Source organism: Acomys minous (assembly GCF_964271855.1).
Source record: "Acomys minous genome assembly, chromosome: 3".
Lineage (NCBI taxonomy): Eukaryota > Metazoa > Chordata > Mammalia > Rodentia > Muridae > Acomys > Acomys minous.
In genome coordinates, this window is record NC_140485.1 from 5,255,677 (window position 1) to 5,272,649 (window position 16,973).

General features: G+C 46.0%; 1 protein-coding gene and 1 long non-coding RNA gene across 4 annotated transcripts in view; both read right to left on the minus strand.

Moving 5' to 3' along the window:
- LOC311594336 overlaps nt 1-16,973 on the minus strand; it is an 89,431-nt gene that overhangs the window by 14,737 nt on the left and 57,721 nt on the right. The window lies entirely within an intron of this gene.
- Nucleotides 1-16,973, minus strand: part of SEC23B (SEC23 homolog B, COPII coat complex component) — a 39,366-nt gene that overhangs the window by 7,192 nt on the left and 15,201 nt on the right. For all 3 annotated transcript variants that reach the window (XM_084775887.1, XM_084775885.1, XM_084775886.1), the window contains exons 11-15: nt 14,698-14,778; nt 11,518-11,607; nt 10,470-10,576; nt 7,597-7,750; nt 2,791-2,868 (exon numbers count right to left, since the gene is read on the minus strand). In XM_084775887.1, coding sequence (XP_084632013.1) covers nt 2,791-2,868; nt 7,597-7,750; nt 10,470-10,576; nt 11,518-11,607; nt 14,698-14,778 — 510 coding nt within the window. The remainder of the gene's footprint in view (nt 1-2,790; nt 2,869-7,596; nt 7,751-10,469; nt 10,577-11,517; nt 11,608-14,697; nt 14,779-16,973) is intronic.

Below are 16,973 nucleotides of genomic sequence, written 5' to 3' on the forward strand. Positions count from 1 at the left end.
AGCAACAATTTTTTTTAAAAAAAGATTTTATTTATTTATTATTTATACAATACTCTGCCCCCATGTGTGCTTGCATACCAGAAGAGGGCACCAGATCTTATTAAAGATGGTTGTGAGCCACCATGTGGTTGCTGGGAATTGAACTCAGGATCTTTGGAAGAACAGCCAGTGCTCTTAACCTCTGAGCCATCTCTCCAGCCCCCCAAAAATTTATTTTTTTTAATGTCTTATTAGGGGCTGGAGAGATGGCTCAGCAGTTAAGAGCACTGATTGCTCTTCCAGAGGTCATGAGTTCAATTCTCAGCAACCACATGGTGGCTCACAACCATCTATAATGTGATCTGATGCCCTTTTCAGCACTGTATGCATAATAAGAAATAATTTTTTTAAAATGTCTTATCATTGTTTTTAGTGTCATTTTTATGGTTTGGGTTTTGTTGTTGGTATTTTGGGTCTTTTTGTTTATCTGTTTGTTTTCTTTTTTGAGATAAGGATCATGTTGCCTGGGATAACCTTGAACTACTAATCCTCCTGCCTCCACTGCCCAAGGACTAGGTCACAGGTGTGTGTCATTATGCCCAGGGAAGACTGTATTTTTAAAGACTTGACCTTTTTAAGTATGTGTGTATGTGTAAATGTATCCATCCCCTGGAACAGAATTTGTTTTTTTGTTTTTTGGGTTTTTTTGGGGTTTTTTTGGTTTTTCAAGACAGGGTTTCTCTGTGTAGCCTTGGCTATCCTGGACTCACTTGTAGACCAGGCTGGCCTTGAACTCAAAAAGATCAACCTGCCTCTGCCTCTGCCTCTGCCTCCTGAGTGCTGGGATTAAAGGAGTGCGCCACCACTCCTGGCTTGAGTTACAGACTTTCAGTTGCCATGTGGGTGCTGAGACTTGAATCTGCTTCCTCTAGAAGAGCAGTCAGTGCTCTTAACTGCTCAGCCGCTTCTTCAACACCTTAAAGACTTATTTTATTTTACTTAGGGGAGCAGAGATATGTGCATGTGAGTGTAAGCGCCCACGAAGGCCGGGTGTCAGAGCTGAAGCTGGAGTTATCTGGAATACCTCCTAATGTAGTCCTGGGAACCAAACTCTGATCCTCTGAAAATAGTCCACGCTCTTAACAAATGAGCCATCTCTCTAGCCCTTCCAGATAAGATTTTTTTTCTTTGTTTTTCGAGTCAGGGTTTTTCTCTGTGTAGCCCTGGCTGTTCTGTGTAGCCCTGCTCTGTAGACCAGGCTGGCTTCAAACTCACAGAGATTCACCTGCCTCTGTTCCCCAAGCCATGAGATCAAAGAAGGCGTGTGCCACCACCATCCCCTGGCCCAGATAAGCTTTTAAAGATTTATTTTATTTTTTATTTTATGTATGTGTGCCTGTGTGTTTGTATGTCACATGTAAGTGCACAGGAAGGCCACAATAAGATGTTGAGTCCTTAGAGCTGAAGCCACAGTGGTTGGTTGTGAGTCATAAATTACGTGCTGAGATCCCAATATATGTCCTTGAAAGGGCAGCAACCACTCTTCGATCTGAGCCATTTTTCCAGCCCCCAGCTAAAATTCTTTTGTTTGTCTTGGTTTATTTTTCAAAGAGCTCACACATGGAGGAGCATCTGGCTGCAAAGGCTTTCATGACTTTGTCTACAGAGCATTGTAAGGTAGCGGTCAGGAGCTAGAGAGCCTGGATCAGAGTCCTGCTTGACCAGTGGGGAAGCTGTGTATGCCTTGAGGCCTCAGCTTCCTCGCCTGTAAACTAGAGGTGGGTTTATTGCCAAGGGCTGACCCTGCTAACAGGAATGCCTGCCACAGTTATTACTAAGAACCTGGGTTTAGTATTTGGAACCTCGGGATGCTTCTACTTCTCAAGGCTCACTTTCATATTCTAGAGGTAGGCAAGTCTGTCTCCCCAGCCATGAGGGTCATCACTGTCCTCCTTGTCCCCATTCTAACCCTCATTCCACCCGGGAAGCTGTGTCCTGAGCGCTCTCACTGTGTATCTCTCTGTCTCTGTCTGTCTGTCTGTCTGTCTGTCTCTCTTTCTCTCTCCTTCTCTCTCACACACACACACACCCTTACTGTTCCTGCCCCCACAGTCACTTTCTCCCTTGGTACTCTGGACTTTTGGGGTGTATCTTCAGACCCTCCAGCTTCTCCCGCCCCCTGACCACAGTGGGACTCTCAACCCTTAAAGCCTCAAATGTACTTTTCCCCCGGACTTATTTTCTTTGGGAACAGATATTCTTTCTCGTGAATAAGTCCCTGGAAAATACAGGACCTCTCCGGCCCAGAGAGTGAAGGCTCTAGTGGGATCCAGTGGACCCAGGTGGTGGGCATAAGGCAGCAAGGCATCATAGCTGCCTGTTTTTCACACTGGCTTTTGAAGGGTCTCACAGCTTTAAAGAGATTTCAAGTCACTACACCAGACAAGCTCTTCCTTCTAAAGATAAGCAAACAGACCACAGAGGCCTCAAACCTCATCTACAATCCTCAGCAGCAGGGCCAGTGCTGGTACCTGAGCCTGACTGGCGCCCAGGGCTCCTTCACACTACTGCATATAATCAAGTGCTCGGATGCAGGCGCCTGAAAGCCCCAGGGCCCTAGATATTGGCTGCTGGTTATCCAAGTGCCAGACAGTTGGCTGGCTTCAGCAGAGATTCAGAAGAGACGGGATAGCCTGTTACTCTATTCAGTCTCAACCCCAAGTCTTCCTTGTCCCCCAAGAACAGAGAGCTCAGTTCTAACAATCCAGTCTTCTAGAGTCATCTTGCAGACTCTAGAAGACTTCTTCTTACCTGAGGGTACAGAGAAAAGGAGTCCGACAATCTGAAAGACGTAGGGTCCTCTTTGTTATACTGCCCGAACTTCTGACACTGTTGAAAGAACATAGGAAAAGAAAGAGTCCAAGTTAGTGTCACCTAGAAAAATCCCAGACTGGGGCTGGAGAGATGGCTCAGTGGTTAAAAGCACTGGCTGCTCTTCTATAGGACCTGGATTCAATTCCCAGCACCCACATGGCAGCTCACAACGTCTGTAACGCCAGTTCCAGAGGATCCAACACCATCACATAGACATACATACAGGCAAAACACAGATGCACATAAATTATATCTAAAGAAAAAAGAAAAATCTCAGACCGAAGAACTACACAGTGTGCTACTCCTTAGACACAAAGAGTAGACAAGTGTCCAGGTCTTGTTAAAACACATAGTTAGCATGCTCAAGGCCCTGGATTTATCCCCAGAATTGGGTTCTTTGGAGAAGAGTAGGAGATTCTAAATTTCAAACCAACCCAACGACCACAGATGTGTTCAGTGAGCTCTCTCAAGCACCTCTCCATATGAAAGCCCTGCAGACCAAGAAAACTAACAATGTAGGTCAATCTCACTGCTCAATTTTCTTCTTCCTTCCTTTCTTTCTCTTCTTCCTCTTCCTCTTCTTCTAGACAGGGTTTCCCGGTAGCCCTGGCTGTCCTAGACTTGCTTTGTAGACCAGGCTGGCCTTGAACTCACAGACATCCACTTGCCTCTGCCTCCCAAGTGCTGGGATTAAAGGTGTGTGCCACCATGCCTGGCCTTTTTCTTCCTCCTTTCTGAACCAGAATGTATTGTTAGTCAGCCGGTCAGTTACTCACTTAGTTATGCTTTTTGAGACAGGGTCACAGTAGCCTCCTGCCTTCCCAGCACTGAGATCCCAGCCATGCACCACGTCCAGCCTTGCCTTTATTTCTGATCAAACATTCCCTCCAGCCACTGCAGACCCAGGCTCCGGGGCAGTCAGAAAGCCCTCCTCCTAACAACGCTGATGTCCTTTCACAGTCCTCATCCTCTCGAGCGTCTGGCAGTATTAGCACAAGGCTTCACAAACGCCTTAAAACATCTCCTTCAGCCAGCAGGGTGGCTCAGCAGGGAAAGGCACTTGTCACCAAACCTGACAGCCTGCATTCTGACCCCTGGGATCCATAGGGTGGAAGATGAAAACCAACTCCCATGAGTCATCCTCTGACCTTCACTTGTATACCACAAACATACATGTACATGTATGTACACACACACACACACACACACACACACACACACACACACACTTAAAAACTACAACTTTCTCCCTTAGCTGCTCAATTAGCTTTCCTCTTTGTCATCCTCCCTCCCGTGAGCCCTGTGTTCAGGCTCCCTTGTCTTCCTCTGGACTGCTCACAGGTTAGTTCTTGTCCCCGTCCCACCCTCACTACTCCATCTACAAGTGAGCACAAGAAACAGACCAACACCATCCAAATCCCCGCCTCAGTGCTGCCCAAGCCCACTCTGAAACTTCCACCAGCTACACGATCACTTTCCTTAGACTAAGTTTTCTAGCTCGGAGTCAGCTCTCAGAGAAACATTATTACATTTTAAAAGTGGAGAAAGAGGTGGGCTGGAAAGAGGGCTCTGTGGCTAAAAGCCTTGCTGTCCTTATAGAAGACCAGATTTCAGTTCCTACCACCTACTTCTAGCTCTGGAGGAGCCGATGCCTTTGTCCGGCACCGGCAGGCATGTGTGCATTCACACACTCACACATTTATTCTAAAGTTGCTGCTGTCTCCTGTTCTCTACCTCACCTCCATCCTGCAGTTATCCACACCTGAAACGCAAGTTATAGTGCTTTGTCCCCAGTAAGTCTTGGGTAGCCGAGTACTCTGCCCCAGGTAGGTGACTGTTGGGGGAAGATTAAGAGATGCAGCCTTGCTGGAGGAAGTGTGTCAGTGGAGGGGCCGCTGAGCTTTTAAAGGAACAACTCCCAGCATCCTCAGCTCTCCCTGCCCCTGTCTGGGATCTCATATGTGTGTGGCTGCTTTGCCACCTGCTACTTCCACTCCACCTGCATGGACTTTAACCCTGAAGCAGTGAGTCAAACTCAAACTTCAGGAAACCCTGGTGTTTTACACAGCAAAGCAACTAAGACAGAAGTCAGTAATGACCTTTTGTTTTGTTTAATTTTATTTTTATTTATATGTATTTATATAAGTGTGCTGGTGCCCAAGGAGGCCAGGAGATGTGATTGGGATTAGAGCTGTGAGCTGACGTGGAGGTAGCATGGGTGCTGAGAACTGAACTCAGGTTCCCTAGCAGATCAGCACACACTCCTAACCCCCGAGCCATCTCTCCCACCAGACTTTTGGATTTGTCATTTTATATACTTGTTTGATAAGGTTTCGCTCACTCTTTCAGCTTCTTCCCTTCTTCCAAAACAGTCACTCCATTACTACTGCCATTGCCCTGTCCCACCTACTGCCATCATGCCAGGAACCTTTACTCTGTGACTCCCCTTACACGGTGATGCTACATGTCAACACACGCACCATGCCTACCTTATTCCCCTCTTAAGAACTACATGCAGGGGGTCAAGAGGTGGCACAGGGGTTAAGAGCACCGCTGCTAGCCGGGGGTGGTGGCGCACGCCTTTAATCCCAGCACTCGAGAGGCAGAGGCAGGCGGATCGCTGTGAGTTCGAGGCCAGCCTGGTCTACAAAGGGAGTCCAGGACAGCCAAGGCTACACAGAGAAACCCTGTCTTGAAAAAAGAAAAAGAAAAAGAAAAAGAAAGACGCCAAAGACAAATGTGAAACTGAAACACTATCACACCTCCTTCCCTGGCTTCTGATCACAAATACATGCCAAGAATCTGCAAGAGGGCAAGGTAACACGGTGTGCCGGTTAGCTGCTTATTGCCAGAGTAGCTCCAACTCGCCCTTTTCTCTATGACATGGATGGAGCCCTGTAGCTAGCTGGCCAGCTGCTGTGATCCTGAACTTTGTGAACAGAGGGCGATGGATGGAGGCAAGGTCAGCCGAAGGGTCCCAGTGTGCTCATAGATTCTACAGGGCGAGACCCTACAGCACACCCAGCCAACTGACATCCCAGCCTGTTGTACTTCAGCTGAGAAATTTCCAGCTTTTCCCAGCACCCCGGATGGCAGACTTCATCTAATTCTAAAGCGTTTCGGGGCTGGAGAGATGTCTCCGAGGTTAAGGGCACTGACTGCTCTGCTCTTCCAGAGGTCCTGAGTTCAATTCCCAGCAACCACTTGGTGGTTCACAACCATCTATAATGTGATCTGATGCCCTCTTCTGGCCTGCAGGTGTACATGCAGGCAGAGCACTGTGTACATAATAAATAAATCTTAAAAAAAAAAAAAGTTTCTACAAGTTCCATGGGAAGAGTACCATGACAATTTCTCTGCTACAATAGACTCACTGAGCTATATATAGGCATGTTCTTCTGACTAGGTCTGACCAGCCCTGTGGGGGAGGGCCTCTTCCTTTGTTCTCTGTCTCAGCCGTAGAAGTAGAAACCAGCCACCCCTTCTCTCTCCCAGTTCTCTTCTCTCCCTCCTCCTCTTCTTCTTTTTTCTTTTCTTTTCTTTTCTTTCTTTCTTTCTTTTTTTTTTTTTTAAACAAGGCTTCTCTATATAGCTCTGGCTGTCCTGGAACTCTCTTTGTAGACCAGGCTAGCCTCTTCAGTGCTGAGACTAAAGGCATACACCACCACACCCAGGTCTCCTCATTTCTTGATAGTCAACCTTCTTTAGCCGACACCCAACTTTTCCTGGGACCCAGGGCTTTACAGATACTAAGCAAGCTACCGACCACTCACCTATACCAACCCTAGTGATTTTTACTATAAAGCTTTCCTTTTTAAATTATTATTTGTGCTTACTTTGGTTATTAATTGTTTTGCTTTTAAGATAGGGTCTCAATGAAGTTTCAATATGCAGCCAGCTCATGCTGGCCTCGACCTCCCCAGGGCAGGGACAACAGCCCACACCACCACATCTGTCTTCCTCTGACTGTTTTTCTCTCCCAACCTGGAGAAACACATGTGGTTTTTTCCTGAACTCACTACTTTTTGAAAGCCAATTTCTAAAGCCTCTTTTTGATCCCCCTAGAAAATATAGGGCCACAGCAACCACAAATGACTCTTCTACTCAGCTTTTAACACACATAGAATTGTACCACTCCCCATATGTTCCCTATATGTTGTTTCTTACAAACTGTAATGTCAGTCCTAGAGGGAAAATGTACATTTAATACTTCTTTCACATCCAGTGTTTGGCCTAAAGTGAGCAGCCATTACATTCTTGCGGCTGACTATATAAAATAATAGGCTTTGGGGCTGGACAGAACCACTCAGCAAGTGGTTGAGAGCACTTGCACCAGACGGGCTCACTTCCCAGCACTAACACAGCAGCTCACAACCTCCCCAACTTCAGTCCCAAGGGGTCCAACACCTTCTTCTCACCTCCACAGGGTCCTTCACACACCTGGTGCACACACGCACATATATAAATAAACAAACAAACAAATACCTTTAAAACTTAAAAAAAATAATAGGCTTAAATGGAAATTTTCTTTTCTCAAAGGTAGAAGAGACAAAGAGACTGTGGCACACGCCTTTAATCCCAGCACTCAGGAGGCAGAGGCAGTTGGATCTCTGTAAATTTGAGCACAGCCTGGTCTACAAAGCAAGTCCAGGACAGCCAAGGCTACACAGCGAAACTCTGTCTCAGAAAAAAACAAAACAAAACAAACTACAGAGTAAACTCAATGCCATTTCCCCATCTTACCAGTCTGATGAGTTGTCGATCCAGCCAGCGGAGCACGTCAGGCCCCTCCTCTGACTCTGCCCGGAACACTCCAAGCCGTGCCATCAAGACTGCTGCAGCTTCCTGGTCAAATGCTGCTTCTATGTGCCTCAGCTGACTCTGCGCATCTGCCCAACTGACAATTGCAGAGTTACTACCACACATCTGACCAGGAACTACCAGAAAGGCTAGATCTCTGCTCAGGCAAGCCCAGATGCATTCCTCTGTCCTACACAAGGTAGCACCACATTTCCATTAAGCAAGTTTAACAGTCATTTTTGTCACCCTCAGGTGCTGTCTGAAGGCTAAAAGCATAAAAGAAAAGTTTTCCCATAATTCACCAGACACAACAGTAGACACCCAAAGAGTAAGTCTCAATCCAGAGTGCCTTCCTCTAGGCCAGTCCTTATAAAAAATCTTAGTGTTAGGTCAGGAGGTAGAGCACACCTTTAAATCCAACACTCAGGAAGCAGAGGCCAGTAGGTCTCCGAGTTCAAGGTCAGCCTCGCCTACAGAGTGAGCTCTAAAATAGCCAGGCCTACATAGAGAAACCTTGTCTCAAAAAGCAAAAGTAAAAAATTTAAGCGTTTACAACTTTACAAAACGACTTCCCAGGATCACCTCCTTGGAAAATGAATTAAGATGTGCCGGGCGGTGGTGGTGCACGCCTTTAATCCCAGCACTCGGGAGGCAGAGGCAGGCGGATCGCTGTGAGTTCGAGGCCAGCCTGGTCTACAAAGTGAGTCCAGGATGGCCAGGGCTACACAGAGAGACCCTGTGTAAAAAAAAAAAAAAAAAAAAAAAAAGATGTGTAAGAGTTTTTCAGGTGACTAAAGATAAAAAGAGCTAAATGACCACCAGGAACAGAAAAGGCACATCCAAAATACATAAATATTCTCTGCAAATCAATGAGAAGTGGTAGGTCTTACACATCTGGGCAGAGAGGCCCATGCATGTAAGCCTAGCCCTTGAGAGGTGAAGGCAGGGGCAGGGCGTGGAGGCACACACCTGTAATCCCCAGCACTTGGGAGGCAGAGGCAGATGGAACTCTGGGAGTTTGAGACCAGTATGGGCTACAACATTAGTCCAGAACAGCCAAGACTACATGAAAAACCAAAAATAAAAAGAGAGAGCAAGGGCGGGGCAGGGGGTGGGGACAGAGTCAGAGAGAGACAGAGAGAGAGAGGTTGAGGCAGAAAGATAAGGAGCTCCAGGTCATGCTCAACTACATAGTGAGTTTACAGCCTAACAGGAAAGAATGGGAAGGAGGAGAAGAGACGATGAGGGAGGAAGGGAGGGACGGAGGGAGAGAGGGAGGGAAAGAAAAGGCTTTATAAAAAGTGGGCACAGTCTCTGAGATGGTCAGCTTTGTCAATCTGACCCAACCTAGAAGCAGCCAGGAAGGAAGCCTCCATCAGGGATTGCCTCCATCAGGCTGGTCTGTGGGCATACCTGTAAGGCATTTCCCCCCCCCCCCCCCCGCTCTCTTTTTTTTATTTGTAAGATTTATTTTTCATGTTCATGTGTGTGTACAGGGGTGTACGGGGGTTGGGTCTGACATGAGAGCTGCAGGCAGCTGTGAACCATGCAGCATGGGTGCCGGCTCATGGTAAAGTCAGAGTATGAGAGACAGAGCCTGCAGCATGAGTGCCTGCTCAGTGGTACAGTCAGGGTATGAGAGACAGACCCTGCACCCAGTCCCCAGTAATGTGGAGAACAGCATCACCAAAAAGAAGAGAAGAAAAGAAAATATTTGTATGTGCAAATACCTAAAAATAAAATACAAAACGTCACACTGCTAGAGTAGCACTTAAAGTCCCTTTAACAAAGGCAGCAACCCATGAAACTATGCAATAGCATGTGAGCATTAAAATAAATGAGAGGAGACATGCAGCCTAGAGAAAAACATACACAGACGACATAAGAAATAAGCTGCCAAAAATAAATAAATAAATAAATAAATAAATAAATAAATAAACAAATAAGCTGCCAAACATATATGGCACATAGCAGCGCAGAAGTGGGGGTATACAGTTAAATTTACATAGATTTAACTCTGGGAAGGGTAAGTAAAGGCACTCATAAGTAAACAGTTATTTCTCACTGTCTCCTAGGACTGATTGCAGGACTCACACCCTCAGATATCAAAACCCATCAATGCTCAAGTCACTGATATAAAATAAATGGCAACAGTACAGCTGGGCATGGCAGTGTGTGTCTTCAATCCCAGAAGGTGGGAAGCAGAGACAGGCAGTTCTCTGCGATTTCAAAGCCAAACTGATCTACAGAGTGAGTCCAGGCCAGCAGGGCTACAAAGTAAGAGCTATCTCAAAAATTAAAAAATAAATATAAATAAAATGGCGCAGTCTCTGTACTTAAGTACAGTCTCCTACGTACACTCACTCATCTCTACAATGTCAATGCTATACAAGTAGTTGTTATACTGTATTGTTTATGGAATAATAGCTTTTTAAAAGTCCTTACATGTCCAATACAGATTTAATGTTAAAAATACTTTCCATTCTGGTTTGGCTAAATGTATGGTTGTGAAACAGATGGATACAGAGGGCCAACTGCACTGATGTTGTTTACATCTTTAACAAAAAGCATGATTTATTTATCTAGCAAGTAAGATAATGAGGAGTAATTTTTAATAAACTACATTCCTACTGAACGCTGATTCTGCTAGCTAAGTGTCTAAAGGTTCAATTGGGTTACCCAAAGATGGCTGACACATGAGTCAGTGAGGAACTGGGAGAGCCAGCTAGGAGATTCAGAAGGACAAACTCAAGAAACTAAAACTCTCACAGGAAAACCATCAGCCTTGGCTCAAGAGAAGGAAACAAGATGCTCACTTGCGGGCGATGGTGGTCACTCGGATCCGCTTCTGAGTGCTGGAGTGCTGGTACTGTGTGACGAACTGGACGGCACCTCTGCCTCCCTGGGGAATCGGGGCATTGTGCTACAGGGTGAGAGGCCACACATCTGTTACTGTCACAGACACGACGTAAACACAGCCCTTCTAAAACACCGAGGTAAGGTTCTTGGTACATTTTCAATGGCACATTTAGGGCCTGCGTGATTTGTGGTATCACTGCATACAACTCTTATCTAAAGGCACAGGTGGGGAGGGAAGGAGCCACATTAGCGTATTCACGTGACCTGGGGCTGGGTATGTAGCTCAGTGGTAGATCATGTGACTATATGAGGCCCTGGGTTCAGTCTCTAGGAGCAGAAGGAATAAAAGTAAACCCCGGTTGACAATATGGTGCTGAGCTGTTTAGCGAAGAAAACCACTGATGACTGTAAGTTGCTCTGAAATACATCACAAACTAATAAGACAGGTGTGAGGACGCACACCTGTAACCCCAGCATAACAAGCCAGGTGTGAGGACGCACACCTGTAACCCCAGCATTCTGAATATGGAGGTGAAAGGATCAGGAGTTCAAAGCCACTCTGGGCAACAAGACACTGTCTCATCTTCCCTCTACCCACAAAAACATCAAAAATAAAATGGAGCAACAGAGATTTAATAATGCAACTATAGTAAAAGGTTGATTTCAGAATCCATCAAGTGGTTTTGCAGGTGTTGAGTGTACAAGTCTTTCAATTATTTTGTATGTACTTTTTAAAACAAAATATTGGGGAAAAACTGTCATCCTCAAAAATTCACAAGTTACGATGGCTATAAAAAGCTAGTGCTCATCTCAGGGCCTTGTCAACTCAGCAGTAAAGGGAGGAAGTGATTTACTGTTGAATTCTAACCAAATGCTGGAGGGGATTTAAAAAGAGCAAACCAGACTAGCACAATCCCTGATATGACACAAAGTAGGATCAGGATGGGACATAGTACCTTCTAACTAATCAGAAGACATTATAACATCAAAAATATTGCTACCCACTTGATTGACAACTTCAAAGTAGATGCCAAGAGTAGACGTGGGATCCAGGCCACAGATTTTCCACTGACTTGTGCCACCAACACCAAGTTCCTAGAGATGAGAAAAGGAATTTCAAAATGAGTATAAAAATGAACCCCAAGGGAAGCCACAAACGAAAAGCACAGATGAGCTGGGTAGGTCACTTGGAACATTTACTTCAAGCTAAAACTTTAAATTCTAGTGAAAACACCTAGGAAATGTGTAGAGACTAGAAAGAGTCTTAATGTCTACATTTACAGTACTTTTAAATCAAACTTTTTATACTGGCACTCTAAATCATTTTAATATACATACGACATACATACAGTACATAATGGCGAGGTCAACAAGGAATCTTATCAAGGTTGGGGAAGAATAGAGAGACAGAATTATCTGTTGGTTTGAAGTTGCATTTGCTTTTTCCATCACTATTACAGTAAGAAATAGAGAGCTGAAGATCAGCCAGGAAACACACAGGACAGACAGAAGCATTAAGCAGACTCTAGTTTCATCTTTAAACCTAACTTCTTCACTCAAGCACAGGGGGAAGTAACAGCTCAGACACCACTGTGTGGAAGCAGACACCCGAGACTGCAGATCACTCTAGAGAGACACTGAACACGGCCAACGACAGTGTCTGGAAACAGAAAAGCACAGAAACAGAAAAAAACAGACTGAAAGAGGGCTGGTCTAGAGTTTGAAAAAACTAAGGATGTGGAACTGAAAGCAATGCTGGTGGCATTAGCAATAGCCACAGAGGGCACTCGGAAGGAACCTGGGGAGAGAAGGCAGACTAACTGTCATAGCAGATGCTACTGCAAGACCACTGCTCACTGTGTCAGATATCAAATGAGGAACTGGTATAGCATCCTTATGTAGGGCATGCACATTGTATTACTTAAGAACCGAGTGTCATGACATCTGAGAATTATTTCCAAAGGTTTTGTAAATAATGTTGGTAAAGCAAACATGTCAGGAGAGGAGGGCCAAATGGCACCAACAGCTGTGGCACAGCACTGCCACCTGGTGGTACGGACGGGTGGGTGCACAGGAACGTGTGGTACTTCAGCCTGCTGAATGACTGAAGCTGTGCTTTCCTTCTCTTAGATCCTCAACCCTTAACCAACACATTCAATGCTGGGTTCAGCTGGAAGGCTAATCAGCCTGAAGCTTCATGGGGAGACTTTCAAGCTCACGGAAAGCACTCTGGCACAGGGCGGCCTTCCCAAGCCCTCCCAGGAAAGCAGGGCTGGTGCAAGGCACCTAGCACACTAAGACACACTTTTCAGATGGGCTTTGGGGAAGAAACTGCCTCAGCCAAGGGCTACAGAGATGTTTATACAAACAGTCACCCCCTGCCAAGCTCAACAAAAAAGCAGTGGCATAGACAGATAACAGACAGCGTGCACAAGGCTCCAGTGCCTCACTTGACCAACTACATTTATCCCTAACAGTCTCACGTAGGTACTGTTATTTTCCCATTTTCTAAAAACACTGAATTATAGTGTTAAGAGTTTTACCCAGGGGACTGGGGAGATGGCTCAGAGGTTAAGAGGTTAAGAGGTTAAGAGCACTGACTGTTCTTCCAAAGGTCCTGAGTTCAATTCCCAGAAACCACCACGTGGTGGCTCACAACCATCTACAATGTGATCTGACGCCCTCTTCTGGAATGTGGGCGGAATACTATATACGTAACAAATAAATCTTAAAAAAAAAAAAAAGAATTTTACCCAGGCCACTCAGCTACCAAGTAGCAGCTATACACCCTAAATCTCTACAACAGCTCTGGAGTCCATCCTGCCACGGTGGGTGACAACAAGGGAAGACATGGCTGTGTAACAACGTCCCAGGAATACCGCAGAGCTGTGGTGATGCAACTTTATGAAATAAACAAACATCTAACATTCAAAAAGAATGCTTTCGCTGGACCTCACAGCCAAACACACCCCTTGACCCCAGGCCGTTGTACTGTGCAATCAATCTGTTCAAGTGTAACCTTAAAAGAACAACGTAACTAACAACCTTCCTTGCCTCGGATAGCCCACGAGTCAGTCAGCTTTTACAACCTAAGCTAATGCACAGCTTCAACTTAAGTTATGTGCTCTTCCATGCCCCAGGCAGAGTAATATACGTATATGTTGTGGTAATCATTCGCTGAAATCAAATCTAAGTTGGAAACAGCCTTAGACAACAAATGTCACCATCCATCTTGGAAACAATACTCAGGCACAGCTTGTTTGCAGTACCGAGTGCCTCTGGGTCACTTGGGGTCAGTAAAATGACCTTTCCCCTTGTAAAACTGTTAGGGATTTCTGTAAAGAAGCCCTCATTCCTTCCCCCACAGGATCCTTTCTGTGTTCAATAAATACAGAAGAGAGAGACAAAGGGACAATGAGACACCAGACAGCAGTCAGACAGGCAAAGCCACAGACACCCAGAGAGACAGGCTGTGGCTGTGGACAGAGCAAAGACAAGGCAGGGGAAGTAAGGATGCAAGCCTGGGCCTGCTTGGGGTCAAATTAATCAAAGCAGAAGTCTGTGACTTCATTTCAACACTGCTGTATTTTCACACCTCTGGGGTTACACTTATTGCGTGGAACCAATGCAGGAAGTCCTCATAAACCAGAGGGTGTACTTTTTGGCAGCTAAAGCATGCTCACAGCATGTGGGCCATCAGCAAAGCCACTTACCACAAAGGATGACTGCACTTTGCTCTCATACCCTGACAATGTATATACATCTGTATCACCCACCGCCCGACCAACTCAGTGGTCTCTGTACTGAGCTCATTCAGCTGAGTGAGACAGGGTACCAGTCCAAGTTACACAGCATGCAGGCTGTCCTGGAAGAACTCTGAATGCCTTCTCTTGCTTCAGAGAGTGGCTTTTTGTTCTCGGTGGCTTAGCATCCACACATGAGATGCAGTGGAGGAGCCTGAGATATAGCCTCTTTGGGTCATCTATGTCAACCTCCCTGACGCCCAGTTTCCTTCTCTGGTCAGGGACAGAAGGACAGATGACACTACCTCTTGGAGCTGTCATCAAGGAGGGTTAGAGCTCCTCTCAGACAGGTGCACCTCCCAGGCGACACAATTCAGCTCATCAGGGTTTGACTTAGCTATGTGGCTACTCCAGGGCAGCTGAGTGTGATGAACTTCCTTACATTTTCTGACACACAGGGTCCTTTCACGTTCAGAGATACACATGGACCAATGGCTCCTGCAATCTTCAGTTCCCGAGAGGTCTAAAACAAAGCACACAGTAAGTCAGGAGCCAGCCTGTTGCCACCGCGATCACAATAAAAGCTTAGAGAAAAACTCCCACGGAGGGCATGGTGGTGCACACATGTAATTCCAGCACTCGAGAGGCAGAGGCAGGCCAATTTCTGGGAGTTCGAGGCCAGCCTGGTCTACTAGGTCAGTCCAGGACAGCCAAGGCCACACAGGGAAACCCTATCTTGGGGGGGAAAAAAAATCCCACAGAGAGCATCATAATAGGTCACACTATATTAATGCCCACTCAGGATGTTCCAAGAACACTAGGAGCTGATTAAAGCTTCAACAAAATCCAGCTTAGGAAATACACCAAGGGGCTAGAGAGATAGCTTAGAGGTTAGGAGCACTGGCTGCTCTTCCAGAGGTCCTGAGTTCAATTCCCAGCAACCACATAATGGTTCACAACCATCTATAATGAGATCTGGTGCCCTCTTCTGGTGTGCAGGCACACATGTGGGCAGAACATTGTACAAATAAATAAATAAATCTTTTTTTAAAAAAAGAAAGAAAGAAAGAAAAGAAAAGAAAAGAAAAGAAAAAAAAAAACCACCAAGAAGCCCAGGTATCATGGTACAATAGTAATATTCAACAGGTTGAGGCAAAAGATCAAGAGGTCAAGGCCAGCCTCGCTATATAGCAAAATCAAAACAAAAAAGACACAGCTCATTTGTTTGTTCTGAAGCAGGATCCCTAAGAAGTAGCTGAGACTAACCCGAAAATATCTAGACAGCCCAAGTGAGCTCATGCTCACAATCCCCCTGCCTCTGCCTAAATGCTGAGACACAGGTTTGCATCACCATACTTGGCTGGGAGGCACTTTCAACTCTCAATTCATTCATCAACCTTTGAAACTATTATACACAGGAAAAGTTACAACTCTACCAACTATTTTACATTCTTTTCCAAATATCATGAATATTCAAGCTTATTTACATAGTTCTAGTCAGTAAACATATTGTTTTGTATTGCCCCCTTCCCCCACCCTTCTCCCCCCCCCCCCCCCCCCCCCCCGTTTTTTTGAGACAGGGTTTCTCTGTGTTAACAGCCCTGGCTGTCCTGGACTTCGCTTTGTAGATCAGGCTAGCCTTGAACTCACAGAGATTCACCAGCCTCTGCCTCCCAAGTGTTGGGATTAAAGGTGTCTGCACCACTGCCCAGCTTGTACTGCTTTAAAAATACTTAACCCACAAGTCCCAACATAATGATAAGACCTTTTTTTCCCCCTTAGGCAGGGCCTCTCTATGTAGTTCTGGCTGTTCTGAAACTCCACAGACCAGGCTGGCCTGGAACTTACAGATTCTTCTGCCTTTGGACTATCATTTCCCACAAAGAAATATAAACACCTGGGTTCTTGTTAAACATAAAGCCACTCTGTGCAATGCAGTGACTCACACCAATGCCCTCAAGCCCCAGTACAGCAGCCAACACCCACTCCAAACTCCTCTAACGCCACTCAGCCTCAAGAAGGGAGGCGCAGAGCAGGGCCTGAGAGGAAAGAGGAACTTTCTGTTCAGAACTTTAACAAACACACAGGTCATCCTTGAGAAGCAAAGGAATAAAGGCGGTGGGCAGTATACACTGCAGTGGCTATCTTGTTGGGTCCTCTTAAGTGTCACTCAAGCTATGTCTATCGGGCTGAAGCTACAGTGTCGACACTGAACAAGAACCATCACTCATCCCAGGAAACGTTCAAAGGTCTGTCATATGACGGGGTAAAGCAGAGCACAGAGGAGGGAGAGTTCCAGGCCAGCCTGGTCTATATAGTAAGTTCCAGGCCAGCCCGGTCTATATAGTAAGTTCCAGGCCAGCCCGGTCTATATAGTAAGTTCCAGGCCAGCCCGGTCTATATAGTAAGTTCCAGGCCAGCCCGGTCTATATAGTAAGTTCCAGGCCAGCCTGGTCTATATAGTAAGTTCCAGGCTAGCCCGGTCTATATAGTTAAGTTCCAGGCCAGCCTGGTCTATATAGTAAGTTCCAGGCCAGCCCGCTCTATATAGTAAGTTCCAGGCCAGCCCGGTCTATATAGTAAGTTCCAGGCCAGCCCGGTCTATATAGTAAGTTCCAGGCCAGCCCGGTCTATATAGTAAGTTCCAGGCCAGCCCGGTCTATATAGTAAGTTCCAGGCCAGCCCGGTCTATATAGTAAGTTCCAGGCCAGCCCGGTC